Source organism: Panthera onca, chromosome E2 (genome assembly GCF_046562875.1).
Source record: "Panthera onca isolate mPanOnc1 chromosome E2, mPanOnc1 haplotype 2, whole genome shotgun sequence".
NCBI lineage: Eukaryota > Metazoa > Chordata > Mammalia > Carnivora > Felidae > Panthera > Panthera onca.
Genome location: NC_138353.1, coordinates 43128706 through 43147392, shown reverse-complemented (window position 1 = coordinate 43147392; position 18687 = coordinate 43128706). Strand labels below are relative to the sequence as shown.

At 51.7% G+C, this 18687-nt stretch overlaps 2 protein-coding genes across 7 annotated transcripts; both read left to right on the top strand.

Annotated features, from left to right (window-relative positions):
* Nucleotides 1-3541: 3541 nt before the first annotated feature.
* On the top strand, nt 3542-13783 carry LOC132690241 (dipeptidase 2-like). Of its 5 annotated transcripts, XM_060650391.3 has the most exons (11): nt 3579-3687; nt 3976-4239; nt 4576-4702; nt 4967-5096; nt 5181-5322; nt 5617-5686; nt 5804-5980; nt 6369-6453; nt 7083-7158; nt 8204-8339; nt 8433-8829. In XM_060650391.3, the coding sequence occupies exons 2-11, from the start codon at nt 4019-4021 to the stop codon at nt 8688-8690; spliced, it is 1422 nt and encodes a 473-aa protein (XP_060506374.1). In that variant the 5' UTR covers nt 3579-3687; nt 3976-4018; the 3' UTR covers nt 8691-8829. The 5 variants fall into 5 exon arrangements, with proteins under 5 accessions (XP_060506378.1, XP_060506374.1, XP_060506376.1 ...); XM_060650395.3 differs by lacking the exon at nt 4576-4702 and having other exon boundaries at nt 3542-3687; nt 8433-8825; XM_060650393.2 differs by lacking the exons at nt 3579-3687; nt 8433-8829 and adding an exon at nt 13659-13783 and having other exon boundaries at nt 3908-4239.
* Nucleotides 13693-18140, top strand: DPEP3 (dipeptidase 3). Of its 2 annotated transcripts, XM_060650388.3 has the most exons (10): nt 13693-14157; nt 14511-14637; nt 15138-15267; nt 15357-15498; nt 15780-15849; nt 15962-16138; nt 16445-16529; nt 17009-17084; nt 17568-17703; nt 17795-18140. In XM_060650388.3, the coding sequence occupies exons 1-10, from the start codon at nt 13895-13897 to the stop codon at nt 18026-18028; spliced, it is 1440 nt and encodes a 479-aa protein (XP_060506371.1). In that variant the 5' UTR covers nt 13693-13894; the 3' UTR covers nt 18029-18140. The 2 variants fall into 2 exon arrangements, with proteins under 2 accessions (XP_060506371.1, XP_060506372.1); XM_060650389.3 differs by lacking the exon at nt 15962-16138 and having other exon boundaries at nt 13788-14157.
* Nucleotides 18141-18687: the final 547 nt, after the last annotated feature.

Genomic DNA, 18687 nt, shown 5'->3' with positions numbered 1-18687 from the left:
ATATCACAGTCCAGAAGGTGCCATCTGAATCCCAGGGATGCCCTGTAGGATCTTCCTCAGTAGATCTCCTGTACCTCATGGCCCTCTAGCCTCCACCCAGCTGATGCACTACCTCAAGAACATGGGACAGCATGCAGGACAAGAGTCCCAAGCCCTGTGGACTTTACACTTAAAACACCAGAATATCTGGTCCCAGGAAGCAGCCCAGTCAGACACTTAAAGCCTGTCAGACACCATTGTGACTTTTCTCTGGGGACCTTGTGTACTGGATCTTCCATACTGCCTGAAGTCAGGCAGAGCCTGGCTGCAAGAGACCCGAGATGGGCAGAAAGGCTGGCAAGGACATGGAAGACAAAGCTGGGGATTTGGGAGAAGGCCAGGTGGAAGCAGGAAACACAGATGCATTAGGGCTTACTGCACTTCTAGCAGAGTAGATGGTGGCTGCCTTTTGAAGAAGGAAAATGTGCTAGCTGTTGGTCACTTCTGGAAAGGTAGCCTCAGCTTTGTGATTAGAGGATGTGTGTCCATGGTGGCCAAGCTGTCTTTTGGCCAGGGAGACTGCTGTTTCTTGAGAATTTGGCTATGTCAGTCATCATGCCAATGGAACCAGAGCAACACCCAGAAAGAAGCAGGGGCAGCATGAGTCTCTAGGAGCAAGGAGCCCTGAATGAGGATGAACATCACCTGGGCAATGCTGGATACTGAGGAAGCTCCCCCACCCCATTCCCCTGCACTATGAGCATGTGAAGTGGTCTGTGTGATTACCAGTCAGTCGCCATTTTTCTTCCTCGCATATTCTTGTAATACACTGGAGATCAGAGGGGGTGGGTCAGCTCTGCCACCGTACTAAGCTTGGTCCCAGCAGAAGCCTGTTTCTACCACTGCCTCCTCTGCAGATCTTGATTTAGGTAAACACTGCACAGGTGAAGAATTAAAAGAGAAGGTGCTTACTCACATACCCCTACCTGGTGTCAAGATTTCCTGTGCTGGCCCTGCTTCAACAGCCCCACCAGGTGGAGGCTAAGGGGATAGCACGTAACAAGGCCCTGTGGTAGTAGGCAGCAAGAGAAGCAGGGGGGAAAGAGGATTTGTGCCATTTGCTGAGACTGGAGAGGCCAGTGGGACACTCGCCAGGAATTGAAAGCCAAATAATGGAATGTGGTAGCCAGACCTACATTGGTATGGTAATGGCTTTCTTCCTAAAAGCAAAAATCCTCTTCAGATTTCTTTTGACTGGCAAAAACAAGTACTAAAGTAGATCTTTTGTAAAAGCAAAGTGGCATAATGCAAACTTCCGGAAAGCAGGGATACCATCAGTTTACACCGTTCTGATTTATGAAAGGTTTCATGGGAAAGTTCTGATTGCAGCCAGTGGGGAAACCTATATCCTAAGAGCAATGGGAAGCCATGGCAGAACTTTAGGCAAGAGGACGACAAGTTTTTTTTCAAAGAGAGATATGTCTGACTGCACACTGGGGAAAGGACTGGAGGTGGGGACACCAGGAGAGGATAAGAGATAAAGGTTACCAGTACTGGGGAAGAGGTAGTGGGAATGAAGAAGAGACACAACTGGTAGATGTTTGGAGGTTGAACCAGAAGGATATGGAGATGCTGTCAAGGAGAGAAGTGGGCAGAGGGTGGAAAGCATCACAGATGACATTCAGGTCAGCTCTGGAGCCAGTCCCTGGGCTTCCCTGCCTCCCCTGTTTCTTCTTCTGTCCATAGCCAGCATGCTCTTTCCCCAAATTGTCCAGGTCTGTCCACAGACAGTGTGTACTTATTTCGCTAGTGTGTACTTATTTCCTCCTCCACAGGACAGAGCAGAGAGACGGTCTTGGGCAAGGTCAAAAAGAGAACAGGCCACCCAGATGGCTGAAATCTGCTTGCTACTTGAGTAAGAGTATACACATGTCCCTGAGTGTATAAGGGTCTGGGTATGTCTGTGTTTCTGTGCCTGACTTTATACGGTCATTTCAAGGCCATGACTAGCAGTGCCAGCCTGTTTAAAGACTGAAGTTAAACATTACGAAAAAATTGTGCCGCATAACTAATCTTCTATAGAGATGATACCCACTTTCTATGGTTCAACACAGACTGTCTCTACTGGGCTAGAGTTTCTTCCAAGTCTTGGGGTGTAAGACATCTGGCCCCTGGAGAAAAGCTTTAAAAAAAAAACTCGAAAAACTAAATTCTCCCTTCTCATTTCTCTGTCAGCAGCTATTTATTTGAATAGACTTTTTACCTCTTCCCCATTGTTTATACTCCCCACTTCCTGGGGGCGGGGGGGGGGGGGAGATGCTAACAAGAGTGGAACAGATAAGTTGTTCATCCCCCAAACCAACGTTTTTGCCCTGGAGATCAGAGGACCCAAGAGTTTTTCCTCCCTTTCTCCACTCTGCTGGCTGCGTGGGTGGACGTGGGGCTGCTGACCAGCATCAGGGGGAAAGAGAGGAGAGAGACCAGTCTGAGTTTGGGTTCCCCAGCCACCCAGGGCACAGACACACCCTAGGGGACTCACATTCCGGTAGTGGGGCTGCCTAAAGACCCCTGCAGCTGCAGTAGTCAGAGAGTAGACCCACCTTCAACACAGTGCCACTCCCTGGACACTGGACACCATCACATGCCCAAACACTCAAACATACCCAAGCTGGGACCTGTCCCCTCCTAGGTAGCTCTGGAAAAGTTTTGCTCATTTCCTTTCTAGGATGGTTTCTAAGGTCTCTAGTCCTCAGACTTAGGTCACTACCTCTGCTCTGGTCACTCCTGCCACCTGGAAAAGGTTCCAAAGGTGAAGCAGCTCCAGGGGGTGCCAAGGTTCACAGCAGAACCTTGGGAGGCTGGGGATGAAGGAGTTTGGTCAGAAACTCTGAAGCCTCTCAGTGGCAGAGCTTCCAGAAGATGCCATCCCCATTTGTGAGGTGTGTGAAGGGAGGTGGTTCCTGGAGAAGGCAGCTAGGGTGAAGGCCTGAGGCTAAAATGGAGGTGGGGCCTTCAGAGGAACCCAAATGCCAGGCCTTTCCTTAGGACCCATACCTCTGACTTCAATGAAGATGGGGCTTCCACACTGAGGTAGGAGGGACCCTAGCCAACAGCTCAGCCAGCAGCTCTGGGAGGAATGTTGCTGGGATGGGGGATAGGGTGCTATGCTGACCTAAAAATGACTTAATTTCCTTCCACTCATAAAGTTTACTGAGTTCCTGCTCTGTTCAGTAAACTGTCCCTGACCCCCCAGATGGTTGCTCAGTTCACGTCCCAAAAGTCCCTCCATTCAGACCGTAGGGAGCACTAGCATTTCCTGAGGAGGGAGGTCTTTCCTGAGACACACGGGGGAAGACAGGGGTAGGGGCACCCCTGACAGTTCCCAGTTCTGGCTGGAGTCCCCAGGGGACAGACATGCAGGCAAGGGAGTAAAGTAGGGGAGAGAGAGGTCAGGGGCAGAGGGCCTCTTCCTGAATGCAAAGTCCACAAGGTTAACCCCTCATTTCCAGAGACTTCCTCCTCCCACCCCCACCCCCACCCCCACATGGCTCAGCACCAGGAAACCGAGAGCCCAGAGACACTTGCGTGCAGCCCTCAGGGTGGCCGGTGCAGGATGCAGGCAGGTGGGGACATAATGTTGATGACAGAGGCCTCAGAGCCCAGGGCTACACTCTGAAAGGAGTAACCTTGCCTCTCTTGGAGAACAAGGTTAGAGGCAGAGCAACCTGGGTCAGCCCCTCAGAGCGCTGGGAGTGGGGTGAGGGGTAAGAACAGAAAGCCCGCCCCTCTGGTGAAGCCCTGTAGGCTGGGGCAGGGGGGCGGAGGGAGGGGAGGGCGTGCCTTCGCCTGGCGGCCAAGCTGCTCCGCGTCGCGGCTTTCCGCGGCTGGGTCCGAGGTCCTGTGACTCGGTTCTCCCCTTGCAAGACCGCACCGCCGCGTGACCCGAGTCGACGGTCGGGACTCCATCGTCGCCCTCTGCCCCTGTCGCCCCCTCAGGCTCTCGAGACCGGCCCCTGCCCACCTGTCCGGCTCGTGCAACATGCGGCCCCTGGGCCTCGATGGTACCTCCCCGCCCTGCCGGCGACCTCTGCTGCGTCTGCTGCTCCTGCTGTCGCTGCTGCCGCCGCTGCCGCCGCCCTTAACGCGCGCCCAGACCGCTCAGGGAACCCCCAGCGCCCCGACTACGCCGGCCACCTCCAGCACCCCAAGTCTGCGGAAGCGCGCGCGGGCTCTGATGCGAGACTTCCCTCTCGTGGACGGGTGCGTAAGTGCGATGTGGGGGCGGGTGGAGACTGAGCCGACCCCATGGCAGGGCTAGAGGTCCTCATGCAGGGCTCCTAAGGAAGCCCCTTCACATCACCCCTGGATTCACTCTCCCATCATCCGTGGGTGCCTTTTCCCTTCCTCTGTCACTCCCTCCCTGGTGGGAACTCCCCAGCCTAGGCCTCGAGGGGTCCTACTATAGTCTGTGACAGTGTGGTGTGGGGGACATCCTCCCCCCCCCCCCCATTGCTGGCCCCATGTCCTGCCTAATCCCAAGGTCTAAGGAGCCCACCCATTTCCCCCTGACTTGACCTTGCCTTGCTCTCCCTCCAGACACAATGACATGCCCCTTGTCCTGAGGCAGTTTTATGGCAACAGGCTACAGGATGTTAATCTGCGCAATTTCAGCCATGGCCAGACCAGCCTGGACAGGCTTAGAGACGGTCTCGTGGGTGCCCAGGTATCACAGGGACACACAGCATGGCTGAGAGGGAGTGTTGGGGCCCCAGAAACCATGAGTTAGTCACATGGAAACTCAGTTATCATAGGGCCCCCCAAAATTCTACAACATGGATGCTGGGGGCTACAGGGGTTGCAGTGAACCAGTTTGGTGGGCATCCGAGTACCACCAAACAAGCAATGCATCACATGTGACCCCATTTGCTGTGTGGGCTGTGGAGGCTATGAGAAGTCCAGGGAGCTCCAACCCCTGGCCTTCCCCCAGTTCTGGTCAGCCTACGTCCCATGCGAGACCCAGGAAAGGGATGCTGTGCGCCTCACCCTGGAGCAGATTGACCTCATTCGCCGCATGTGTGCCTCCTATTCTGAGTTGGAGCTTGTGACCTCAGTTAAAGGTAGGTAGACTGGTGGGGGGTGTTAGGGACTTGATTGAGATACCCCAGCCTCTGAAAGTGATCATCTGACCTACCTGCCCCCAGCTCTGAACAATACACGGAAGTTGGCTTGCCTCATTGGTGTGGAGGGTGGCCACTCGCTGGACAGTAGCCTTTCCGTCTTGCGTACGTTCTATGTGCTGGGTGTGCGCTACCTGACGCTCACTCACACCTGCAACACACCCTGGTGAGCACAGTGCAGATGGTATGCACCCACTGATGCAGTGATCTGCCCAAGATCACACTGGGGCTCAGACCAAGCTTTACCCCTGGGATCTGGCACTGACCCTGGGGGGGTGGGGGGGGGGGGGAGCAGGGGTTTGCAAAGCAAAACTGGATCCCAGTAGGGACTCCCTCCTGCCAGGCCCAGCCCAACTTGGGTCCCTACTCTTGCTCCAGGGGTTGCAGGTATAGAGAGTTCAGTAGGCTCTTGTGGCCAAGTCATGGCCACCATTCAGACTGTCTCCTGGCCATCCTGCAGGGCAGAGAGCTCATCTAAGGGCATCCATCCCTTCTATAGCAGTGTCAGCGGGCTGACCAGCTTTGGTGAGGTGAGGACCCTGATTCCATACCCCGCCCCGCATGAATGTGCATGCCCCACCAGTTCCTACAGATAAATGCACGCACATGTGCACCCCTGACGCCCTTTCCCTAACCTGTCTCTGCAGAAAGTGGTGGTTGAAATGAACCGCTTGGGCATGATGGTAGATTTGTCCCACGTCTCTGACACTGTGGCACGGCGAGCCTTGGAAGTGTCACGGGCACCTGTGATCTTCTCCCACTCAGCTGCCCGGGGTGTGTGCAAGAATGCCAGGAACATTCCTGATGACATCCTGCAGCTTCTGGTGAGAGACTACCCTGACTCTCAAACCTAAAACAAAAGGTTTAAACCAGGAGTCCTTGAACCTGAACCCCTGTTTCCTCAACTTCCTCAAACCCTAGGCTGAACATCTTCTACCCTCACAAACCCACAGTCCACAGCCCGTGGATTCTTGAACCCAGGTGTGGGGGGTTCTAAGTGGTAAATACTCCTCTACTCTATAAGCCCCCCATGGTCAAGACATTTCCACACCAACCAGAGCTGAGACTCCTCCATTCACATAATCCTAGAGTGTAGAAAGGTGAAGTCTCCTCTGACTTCAAAACCAGAGCTGAACACATTCCTCACAGGAGCCTAGAGGCAGGTGGTTGCTCTGGGGGCCAAGCTGATTGTCCATTTGTCCACCCCTGCAGAAGAAGAATGGTGGTATCGTGATGGTGTCTTTGTCAGCGGGGGTGCTGCAGTGCAACCTGTTAGCCAATGTGTCCACTGTGGCAGGTAAGCCCTACCTGGGCTCTCTGAATAGCTCTGATTTGGGCCCGAAGCCTTGGGGGGAGGGCCTCAGAACAGCCCCAGTGGTCTGACTCATTGTTGGCAGTAGACACAGTGCCCAAAAATTCAATGATGGACAGTATAAAGCATCTTGGTGCCATGTGGAACTGAAGATACAGAATTGATACTACAATACTGATGGGTAGAAAGGAGGCAGTCAGACATAGAGCCCAGGTGCTAACCATCTGTGCTTCTCTAGGGCCTCATAAAGCTCCCTGCCCCTGCCTCTGGCCAAGGGATTGGGCAGCCCCTTAAGTCTCTTTGGTCTTTATCAGTTATATTCTTTATCCATCTCTCATCCTCCACACCCATGGAAAGGGGCCCCCATGGTTCTCAAGGAGACTGGAGGCAAGGTGAATCCTGAATGAGAAATGGCCAACTGGGGTCCACTCCAAATCTAAATTCCAGTCTAGAGCCAACTGGAATCTACCTCCTCAAGTTGGCACACTGGGTGCCAAGCCATGAAGGAATTGGCCTCCATAGCCTACAGGCTTCAAGAAGGGGAATCAGTAGAGACCAGTCCCCACCTCACCCCCGTCCTAGAAGCCCCACACTGCTGACCCTTCATCCCCCAGATCACTTTGACTACATCAAGGCAGTCATTGGATCCAAGTTCATTGGGATTGGTGGAGATTATGATGGGGCTAAAGGGTAAGTGCTTCTCTGGGGCTTCTCTGGGGCTAGCTGTGCCACAGTAGGGCCTTGATAGTCACCATGCCCACCACACTGTGATCCTCATGGACTTTAGGCCCACCTGGCATCTTCCCACACACAGAGTGTGTTTCTGTTTGCGACCCATTGGTCCCACCCCTAGGTCATGATCTGCCCACCCTTAGTGCCCCACCCTTAGTTCCAGCAGACCCACTGCCTTTTTTTTTAAGTTTTATTTATTTAAGTAATATCTATACCCAATATGAGGTTCAAACTCATGACCCCGAGATCAAAAGTCACATGCTCTTCCTACTGAGCCAGCCAAGTGCCGCTGACCCACTGCTTCTGAGCAGACTCTTAGCAAGGTCTGGTGTGGACTGACCAACTCCTCTGCCTACAGCTGGGTCTTAAAAAGCTTTCCTTCTAGGGGCGCCTGGGTGGCTCAGACAGTTAAGCGTTCTACTCTTGATTTCAGCTCAAGTCACAATCTCACTCTTTGTGGGTTTGAGCCCTGCATCGGGCTCTGTGCTGATGGTGCGGGGACTGCTTGGGATTCTCTCTCTCTCTCTCTCTCTCTCTCTCTCTCTCTCTTTCTCTTTCTCTTTCTCTCTCTCTCTCTCTTTCTCTCTCTCTCTCTCTTTCTCTCTCTCTCTCTCTTTCTCTCTCTCTCTCTCTCTCTTTCTGTCCCTCTCTCTCTGTCCATGCTCTGTCTCTCTCTTTCTCTCAAAATATATAAATAAACTGAAAAATAAATAAATAAAAGCTTTTCTTCTTTTCATAAATGGAGGAAAACCTTGCATTCCGTGAAAGGCATAGATCCAAAAAGTATAATTTGATGAGTTTTTATGAATATTCAAAGAGGTTGGGAGTTTCCTTCTGCAGGATGAAGAACAGGGGTGAATCACTTACTCTCTCCAAGTATCCATTTCCCGTGTCAGACAAGGGCTGGGATTCAGTAGTCCCTGGACACATAAGCCTGTGGTTTTGAGTCATGAACAAGGAACAGGGCTGAGGTTCCACAGCTGACTGGCTCACGACCATATAGGTTCCCTCAGGGGCTGGAGGACGTGTCCACATACCCAGTTCTGATAGAAGAGTTGCTGAGTCGTGGCTGGAGTGAGGAAGAGCTCCAGGGTGTCCTTCGTGGAAACCTGCTGCGGGTCTTTGGACAGGTGGAACAGGTATGCTGGGCTGGACAAAAGAGTAGCGCAGGGGCCTGAGCAAGTGTGTTGGGGCTTCTGTGTGAGCTGCTGACCACTGACTGCCACCTCCAGGTACGGGAGACAAGCAAGGGGCAAAGCCCCTTGGAGGATGAATTCCCGGATGAGCAGCTGGGCAGTTCTTGCCGCTCTGTTCTCTCACGTCTGCCTCAGACATGGTGTCTGGCTCGAGACCAGAAACTAACTGAGACTTCGGCACATTGGGCACCTAAGTGTTCACCTAAACAGTTATTGTCAAAATCTTCCCCCAACGTGGCCCCAAGCCTCACAGTTATTGCTGCCTTTTCAGTCCTCATTCTGTGGCTCTGGTGACTCAGTTAATCCTACCAGATGTTACTATGGCAGTTGCAGATACCCCACATTGCCCTCCCCCACCCCCACCCCCACCCCCATCATGCAGACAGGCACATTTCCTGAAAATAAATGTTTTACACATGGAAACAGGCATGAGTGTCCTTCTCTGTGGCGGGGTCTGGTGGTGCCAGCTCCCAATTCTGGTAGTTGGTCGAGGAACCTGCAGTTCAGCCACCATTTACTCTAGTAACACCTGAGTCTCACTAGCATGGCCTGAGAAGGCCCAGATGGTTGGGCTCAGCACTAGAAGAAGACAATGAGTAGCTCTGGCTGTGGGAGAGTGGACCTTCCTCTGGGATGCCTCTCAATAGCTCACCTCAGTCCACATCCTGACCCACTGACCACCACCTGGGGATCTTGAAGGGAACTCTGGTTCATATTCCCAAGAAAGGAACCTGCCTGGATCACAAATGATCTTTGTTCCTGTTTGGATAGAGCCCAGAATGCCAGGCTACAGGATAGTACATGGGCTTCCAATGACTGAATTTCCCTGGATATAGATCCACTCCTTGCCCTGCCCTTCAGGGACTTCCTTTCTGAGAGGCACAAGCTACTTAGACAACCACACTATCTTACCCCCAGGCAATTAATGGCAATAGCAACTCTGTTAATTATAGCCAAAATTAAGAGTTAATACTCATGGCAACAGCTAATAATAATAAATAACATGATAATAGATAATGGCTAATAAAAATAATAGTTAATACTAATAGCCTATGCATACCCCATGACTGAGCAGTTTTGCCCCAGGTATATATCGCAACGGGAATGCATACATAGGTTTTCCAAAAGGCATACAAAATAATATTTAAAGCAGTGCTGCTCATAATAGCCCCAAACTGTGTACTTTAAAGTTAGACTGCAAGAAGACAAAGACAGGAGATTGTCTTAAAAACAGTCATATTTTTAAAAAGTCATATTAATTTGAGGAACATCAATAAAACTGACAAATGAGTTTTAATGGAAATAATAGAAATCCATACACAGTGGAATATCTTTAGCCTGATGAATGAAAGTAACTACCAATGTTCCATTCTATGCACAGTGAAAATATTCTTCAAAAATGAAGGGAAAGTAATACATTTTCAGACCAATAAAAGCACAGTGAGAAATTGAAGATATACAAATCATGAGGCACCTGGGTGGCTCAGTCAGTTAAGCATCTGACTTCACCTGAGGTCATAATCTCATGGTTTGTGAGTTTGAGCCCCGAGTCAGGCGCTGCGCTGACAGTTTAGAGTCTGCTTCGGACTCTGTCTCCCCCCCACCCCCTCTCTGCACCTCCCCTGTTTATGCTTTCTCTCTCTCAAAAATAAACATTTTTTTAAAAAACATATAGGAACACATTTTTCCTTTTGCCTCAGCCTCCAAATTGGCTGTACTCTGCAGCGTACTCAGAAAGTTCCAATAGTGTTTTCTATTCATTTTACCTATTCCCTCTTTTCTTGACTTCTTTTGGGCGGATTAAGTAGCACTCTGAGATGGCCTTAGTCCCTTTACAGACCCTTTCAGGGGGAGCTGATCCAGCTCACTGTCCATTTAGGGGAAAAATGGGAAAAGGTGGTAGAAGATAGAAGCTTACAGCAGGGCCCTGTGTTGCTAGGGAGCAGACCTCTAAGGACAGGGCCCTGTGAGGTGGTGCAAGTGTTCTAAACGTGAGCTGGCAAGGCTACTCGATGACAGCCAGAAGTTGCAGACTGCAGCCAACTGTCACTGTTGGAACAGGAAAACCTCTTTCAGTTTGCTCTGTTGCCCCTATTGACAGAATGTAACAGGAAACCAGCTAGGCTTCTAGGAAATGTGGTTTTGAGAGTTGAGCACCAGGGGCACCTGGGTGGCTCAGTCAGTTAAGTGTTGGACTCTTGATTTCAGCTTAGGTCATGATCTCACAGTTGGTTCTCATGGGTTTGAGCCCGGACTTGGGCTCTACACTGACAGTGAGGAGCCTGCTTGGGATTCTGTCTTTCTCTCTCTCTGCCCCTCTCTTGCCCAATCTCTCTCGCTCTCTCTCAAAAATAAATAAGCATTAAAAAAAATAGGGGTGTCTGGGTGTCTCAGTCAGTTAAGCATCTGACTCTTGATTTCGGCTCAGGTCCTGATCTCACGGTTGGTGAGTTTGAGCCCCACATAGGGCTCTACACTAACAGCACAGAGTCTGCTTGGGATCCTCTCTGTCCCTCTCCCGCTTGTGCGTGCTTTCTCTTTCTCTCAAAATAAATAAATAAACTTTAAAAATATAATTAAGGGACACCTGGGTGGCTCAGTTGGTTGTCTGACTTCAGCTCACGTCATGATCTCATGGTTCAAGAGTTTGAGCCCCACGTTGGGTTCTCTGCTGTCAGCACAGAGCCTGCTTTGGATCCTCTGTCCCCTTTCTCACTGCCCCTCCACCGCTCACTCTCTCTCTCTCCCTCCCTCTCTCTCTTTCTCTCAATAAATAAGTAAACTTTAAAAATATATTTAAAAAATAGGAAGAGTTTGAGCCCCAGCCTCACAGAGCTGAGAACAGAAGACTGCATCTGGAGTTGAGAGACAATTGCTTAATAACCAGAATTGCTGCAGACCTGGAGTAGAAGGCCCTAATTCCAATTCATTCTTTCTCCTAGGTACATTTTTTTGTGTTCCAACTCAAAACTAAGTGTTCATCAGGATTCTCCTTATTTTGGTGGACCCTGGACACTAATCTCTGCCTCTTTAGAGCACCACACCCCTAGTAGAAGAACTAGCCCAAAAGTTGGGCTCATCTCTAGGTTTCCACTTTCCTTGGATCCTCATCAAGTAATTTTGTAATATCTTGTTTAACTTTTTGATGTCTTCAGGAAGATCCTTTTTATATTTTGCCCAACATTTCCAGTTATCAGGAAGAATATTACTCTGATTTACTTAGTCAACCAAAATCAGACATGTGAAATGGTGTTTATTTATTAATTCAATAACATTAAAAATCAATCATAGGGGCAGTTGGGTGGCTTAGTTGATTGAGCATCCAACTTCAGCTCAGGTCATGATTTCTCAGTTCATGGGTTCGAGTCCCACATCGGGCTCTGTGCTGACAGCTCAGAGCCTGGAGCCTGTTTCGGATTCTGTGTCTCCCTCTCTCTCTACCTCTCTCCCCCCACCCAAAAATAAATAAACATTTAAAATAAATAAATAAATAATAAATAAACTTAAAAAATCAATTATAAACATTATGTTCCCTACTTTCACCTAAGACTATTACAGGAAACAGCTGTATGTGCAGTACTTCTGAACTTTTGATAAAGTTTTGAATTAACAAATTCATCATTCACTATATTGTTTATATAACTTAAATGAAGACCTCCCCTGGCAAGTCAGCTTGGTATATGAGACCAGAATAAACATTCCCTCTCTTTCTCCCTCTCTTCTGAGATAGCCAAAGCTGAAGGCAGCAGGGTCAGACTTAGTCCTTAACCACTAGGCATGAGAAGGGAGCAGTGATGGACAGGAGGCAGTAGTGGCCAGAGGTCAAGGCCCTTTTTCTGGCACCCAAAAGGGGAGGCCCACCTATCAGGGAGCCTAGGTGGGAGAACAGCTGACAGACACAGATACAGAAGGGGGCAATTCATATTTTAGTCTGTGTTATAGACCCCTTTCAGCCTGGTAGGACCTCATGCAGGCCCAGGAGGCCCAGACGCCACCCAGGTGCAGTTCTGAGATCAGTTTCCCCTGTGTCAGGGCTTTTTTTCTGCAGAAAACAATGAATTATACCGCTCAAGCCTCCAGCCATCCTGGAAACCGCCTTACCTTGAAGGAGGATTTCTGCCCCACATGAAGTCATGTCAGACCAAGTCCCCTCATGTTCTTAGCAGTAAGAATTTTTGTCCCACTGTTCTACACCTTTGAGGACCTTCCAGCTCCTCCCTTACAGACAGCCATCCTGTCGGAACTAGACCTTTGCTTGAGCTATTGGCCAACTTGGGATGCCCTCTCCACCTCCCTGCCCAATGCAGACCCCATCCTTTCCAGGCTCAGCTGCTGTGGTGCCTCCACTAATCTCTTACCAAACGAGCCAGCCCTCACCAGCACTACCCACAAAATCCCTCAGCCAGGATGACCATATTACAGAAAAACATGTGACATAAATTGACCAGGGAGTAATTTACCCCCTTTCCAAGATGGCTATAGTTAATTAATGTTTAGAATCTAGAGTCTTTTTTTTTTAATTTTTTAATGTTTATTTTTGAGACACAGAGAGAGTAGGGGAGGGACAGAGAGAGAGGGAGACACAGAATCCGAAGCAGGCTCCAGGCTCTGCACTGTCAGCACAGAGCCCGACACAGGGCTTGAACCCACAAACCATGAGATAATGACCTGAGCTGAAGTCATACGTTTAACCAACTAAGCCATCCAGGAGCCCCTAGAATCTAGAGTCTTTTTTGTGTGTGCCCATATATTAACAAATGTACAGATGCAAATTTCAATACTAGTTACTAAAACAAAATGGTTTCCCATAATATTATTCTTTTTTAATTTTTTTAATATTTTTAAAAATGTTTATTTATTTTTGAGAGACAGGGAGAGACAGAGCACGAGTGGGACAGGGGCAGAGAGAGAGAGGGAGACACAGAATACCAAGCAGGCTCCAGGCTCCAAGCTGTCAACACAGAGCGAGACGCGGGGCTCGAACTCACGAACCGTGAGATCATGACCTGAGCCGAAGTCGGACGCTCAACCGACTGAGCCACCCAGGCGCCCCTCCCATATTATTCTTAAATTTCATTTTTATTAAAAAATGTACAGGGGCACCTGGGTGGCTCAGTCGGTTGAGCGTCATGCTCAATTTCCGCTCAGGTCAGGATGTCATGGGATCCAGCCCGGGTTAGGCCCTGCCCTGAGCACGGAGCCTGCTTGGGATCTCTCCCTCTCTCTTTGCCGCTCTCCCACTCGCGTGCTCTTGCGCGGCAGAAGCTGGTCTGGCCCCCTGGGGCGCCCTCTAGTTGAGGGTGGAGGTCTGTGTCGCCCCCTCTGGCCACGCTGCGCAGCTGCGTCGCGGATCCCTGCTCGTCTGGAGAAGCATTCTGCCTGCAGCCCCTCCTCACGACCGGTCACGTAAATCCGGTCGGGACCCCACCGTCGCCCTCTGCCCCTCGCGCCCCTCCTCTCGAGACCGGCCACTGCCTGCCCGGCCGACCCTGCGCAACATGAGGCCCCTGGGCCACGAGGGCCCCCACGCGCTTCGCTGGCGACCTCTGCTGCGTCTGCTGCTCCTGCTGTCTCTGCTGCAGAGGGCGGTAACCCGTGCCCAGACCACTCCTGGCACCCCCAGCGACCCGACCACACCCGGAGCCCCCAGCAATCCGACCACGGCCTTCTCTAGTTCCCCTACCACGCCGCTTACCTCCAGCACACCAAGTCTGAGGAAGCGCGCGCGCGCCCTGATGCGGGACTTCCCTCTCGTGGACGGGTGAGCAGGGGCAGTGCGGGGGCAGGTGGAGACTGAGGCCACACCTGGGTAGGGGAAGGGGTCCTCAGCGTGCAGGGCTAGTGAGGAGGCTTCCTCACACCACCCCTGGATGAACTCTCTCCTCCATCAGCCAGGTCCCCTCCCCCCACTACCCTGTTCCTGGTGTACACTACAGGCCCCCACCCCTCCCCAAAGCTGCACCTCAGGAATTTTTCCATATTGTCTGTGTGAGGTGGGGGGGGGGGGGGGGGAGGGGGGAGAGGGAGGGGGACAGGACATGCCCAGGTACTTTGACATGCCCTGTCTGACCTGAGTCCATGTTCTCCACTCTACCTTTGTCCTGATGCCCCCAGCCACAACCACTTGCCCCTGCTCCTGAGACAGCTTTTCCAGAACAGGCTACAAGATGTTAACCTGCGCAATTTCAGTTATGGCCAGACCAGCTTGGACAAGCTCAGGGATGGCCTCGTGGGTGCCCAGGTACTACAGGGATACACAGGGTGCCACGACATGGCTGCTGGGGAATGTCGGGGGCCACAGAAACCTGGGTAGGCAGGCCTCTCAGTGATTAGAATCGTAGAACACACAATGTGTCATCGCATGACTGCTGGGAATGTGGGGGCTCTGGAGGCCAAGACAGGCCAACCACATGGGTACCCAGGTTCTGTGGAGACACACAGAAAGTGACCAGAAAATCCCTGGTGAGTGTGGGGTTAGAGTTAGAGCCACAAAGGATATAGTGGATTGGCCTTGGGGCATTCACATAGCACATGGACAAACAGCAGACAATGATATTTCACAGTCCACAGTTTGGCTGCTGGCAGCAAGCTTAATAGGCATCAGGATACCATAGGGTCATGTAGTGTTTCGTTCTGGGCCAATGACCCAAATGAGCACCTTGGGGGCTGAGAAGGAGTGGCAGGCCAAGGACATTGGAGACCACTCTAATCTCATTCTGGACCCCCGGGGCCTACCTCTAGTTCTGGTCAGCCCAAGCCCCATGCCAGACACAGGACCAGGATGCTGTGCGCCTCACACTGGAGCAGATTGACCTCATTCGTCGCATGTGTGCCTCCTACTCTGAACTGGAGCTTGTGACCTCAGCCAAAGGTGGGCTGGCAAATGGGGAGATAGTTAGGGGCTCACTCTGATGGTTCTGGCCCTGGGCCCTGACCACTTGATTATCCATCCTCTTCTAGGTCTGAACAGCACTCAAAAGCTGGCCTGCCTCATTGGTGTGGAGGGTGGTCACTCACTGGACAGCAGCCTTTCTGTGCTGCGCAGTTTTTACCTGCTGGGAGTGCGCTTCCTGACACTTACCTTCACCTGCAACACGGCCTGGTGAGCATAGTGCCTAGCCACGGTGAAATGGTAGATGACATGGTGGGGCAACTGCCAGACAGGTGAGGACAGAGGGATCCACAAAAGGAGGCTGGACTCTCAACAGGTCCTTCACACTCCCAGAAAGCAGCTGGCCCAGGTCCTTACTCTATTCCAGGGGTAGCGGGGGAGGGGGGGGGGGAGAGGGGGTGTGGATAGACAAACAGAGGGACTGCAGAGCCCCCAGGCTCTGATGCCCAGGATGTTGCCTTTGAGACTGCCTTCTTCTGGCTGTCCCACAGGGCAGAAAGTTCCACCAAGTTTAAACACCACTTCTACACCAACGTCAGTGGGTTGACAAGCTTTGGTGAGGTGAGGATTCCTGTTCCATACCCTACCCCACCCATTCTCCACCTACAGATAGTGTACACGTGTGTGCATCCTTGACATCTCCCCCACCTCAAAAAACAAACTGTCTTTGCAGAAGGTGGTAGGGGAAATGAACCGCCTGGGCATGATGGTGGACTTGTCCTATGCGTCAGACACCTTGGTGCGGCAGGCACTGAAGGTGTCTAGGGCTCCCGTGATCTTCTCCCACTCAGCTTCCAGGGCTGTGTGCGACAATTTGCTGAATGTTCCTGATGACATTCTGCAACTTCTGGTGAGCAGCTACCTCAGCCCTCACACCCAGAGCTAGGCGCGTTTCATGCAAACATTCTTGACCTTGAACAAAGCTACCAGTCCAGACCTCACCCTTGGACCCATGGCTGGTTAACCTTCCCCATCTCTGAAAATTGAGGCCAAATCAGCTCCACTCAGGCGCCCATAAACCCAGAGCTGAAACCCCTTCCAGCCCCTGAAGCCAGGACTGAGCACTGTCCTACTAGGCCCCCAGGGCACAGAGCAGGCCATCAGGCTTGAAGAGCCAAACTGAGGGGGCTGAGTGTTCATTTCTTTATCCTTCTAGAAGAAGAATGGTGGCATTGTGATGGTGACGCTGTCCATGGGGGTGCTACAGTGCGACCTGTTGGCTAATGTGTCCACCGTGGCAGGTGAGCCTCGCTTCAACTTCTTGTGCAGTTTGAGCCTGTGGCCATGGGGCCTTCAGGACAGCTCCAGCAGTGTAGCACACCTGTTGGGCAATGGGCAGACCTCTGACAACCCAGGAGAGGAGACATGGCTCTTCGCTGCCACCCAGATCTGGGGCCACAGTCAATGTTGATGGGTTTGGGGGAAGCAGCTGCCCCTGCCTCTGAATGTCTTTTGCTGTCACCTCTCTGGACAGGACAGATGGGTTCTCAAGGAACCCAGAGGCAGGGTGGCTTCTGGGCAGAAAAAATTCTAAAGAGACACAGTTCAGCCTGTAGTCACTTCAGAACTCACAATGGGCTGGGAGCTCCATGAAGTCAGCTGCCATGGCCTGGAGTGTTGTGGGCAGGAGAACTGGTCAGGACTGAGTTTCCCCAGACCAGGGCTGGTCCCAGGGCCTGACTCCAGTGTAGTGCTGCTCACACTAACCCCTGCCACCTAGATCACTTTGACCACATCAGAGCTGTCATTGGATCAGAGTTCATCGGGATTGGCGGGAATTATGATGGGTCTGGTCGGTGAGTATTTCCCTGGGGTTTGTCTTGAGCAGGGCACAGCAGGGAGTCCTTTAGTCTCTCCATTCCATGGTCCTCCTACCCTTCAGACCTCATCTACAGGCTCTGGTTTTCCAGCTCACTTGACGTCTCTCCACTCCCAGGGGCTGATTCCTGGGCTCTCCCTGTCCCTCCTGTGGCCTGGTGGACCCACTGCCACTCCAGATCGTCACATTAATTAAGTATTCCCCGACACCCCACCCCAGCAGAGCCCGTTTGCCTAGCACCTGCTGCAGTCCCAGCTCAGCAGATCTGTTGTAGGCCAGCCATCTGCTCAGGGGGTAGACACCACAGAAGCTCTGTCTTCAAGGAGCTTCCAAAGTGACATTCAGTAGCCTGGAGAATATGGCCTTCAATTTCACATGTGTGATTGGGGCTGGTGGGACACTGGGCCCTAGACCAGGATCAGGGCTCAGGTTCCACAGCTGGTGGCCCATGGCCACACAGGTTCCCTCAGGGACTAGAGGACGTGTCCAAATACCCAGTACTGATAGAGGAGTTGCTGAGTCGTGGCTGGAGTGAGGAAGAGCTCCAGGGTGTCCTTCGTGGAAACCTGCTGCGGGTCTTCAGACACGTGGAACAGGTATGCTGGGTTGGGCAAAAGGATGGTGCAGTGGTTAGAGTGGGTGAGAGAGGAGCTATGGGAGCCACTAACTGCTGACTCCCACCCCCAGGTGAGAGAGGAGAACAATGGACAGAACCCTGTGGAGGATGAGTTTCCAGACAGGCAGGTGGTCAGGTCTTGCCACTCCCACCTCCTATCTCAGCTTCAGAGTGAACACCTCGCCACACACCTGGAGGTGACCGAGTGGCCAACCAGTCAGGTCCTCCGGAGGCCCTCAAAAGCTTCCCCATACTTTGTTCTAAGTTTCTTGTTTGCTGCTACCTTCTCAGCCCTCATCCTGTAGTTCTGGTGAGCTGGCCAGTCTCCCAGAGGTCTCTGTGGCAAAGTCTCACAAAGTCCCCTTCCTAGTCATCCAGGCACAAGTGTATGCTGAGAATAAACATTTTGGGTATGGAGCCAAATGTGAAAGTCCTTCCTTCTCCCTGGGGAGCAGGGGAGTGGGGTCTGGTGGGCTCTTGGTTGGTGAGGGGTCTTGTAGGTCTCACCTCAGTTTCTCAAGTGAGTGGCCTCCAACTTTGTCTCTTTTGGGAAGGGCAGAGGCATCTTACCATGTTATTATGATAAAAGCCTGAGCCCACCAAAGAGCACAAAGAAATCTAGTTCAAGTGTGGTATCTATCCCATCATGGAGTGTAACAATGGGTGGGTTACCAGTCTCTGAAAGGTTTACGTTTGTTTGTTTGTTTGTTTGTTTGTTTGTTTGTTTGTTTTTAAGAAGCTGAACCTAGAGGGTGCCTGGGTAACTCAGTGGGCTAAGTGTCAGACTTGATTTTGGCTCAGGTCATGATCTTGTGGTTTATAGGTTCAAGCCCCACATCAGGCTCCACATGAGGAGTCTGCTTGGGATTCTCTCCCTCCCTCCCTCTCTCCTTGCCCCTTCCTCTCTCTCTCTGTCTCTCTCTCATGCCCCTTCCCCCCTTTCAAAAATAAATTAATTTTTTAA

Bases quoted from the DNA above. Each gene is read 5' to 3' on its own strand.
- LOC132690241 (XM_060650391.3), top strand. From the start codon at position 4,019: ATGCGGCCCCTGGGCCTCGATGGTACCTCCCCGCCCTGCCGGCGACCT. The intron at 5,323-5,616 runs GTGAGCACAGTG...GCCATCCTGCAG, and splicing joins CACACCTGCAACACACCCTG to GGCAGAGAGCTCATCTAAGG. The intron at 6,454-7,082 runs GTAAGCCCTACC...TTCATCCCCCAG, and splicing joins CAATGTGTCCACTGTGGCAG to ATCACTTTGACTACATCAAG.
- DPEP3 (XM_060650388.3), top strand. From the start codon at position 13,895: ATGAGGCCCCTGGGCCACGAGGGCCCCCACGCGCTTCGCTGGCGACCT. The intron at 15,268-15,356 runs GTGGGCTGGCAA...ATCCTCTTCTAG, and splicing joins GCTTGTGACCTCAGCCAAAG to GTCTGAACAGCACTCAAAAG. The intron at 16,530-17,008 runs GTGAGCCTCGCT...CCTGCCACCTAG, and splicing joins TAATGTGTCCACCGTGGCAG to ATCACTTTGACCACATCAGA.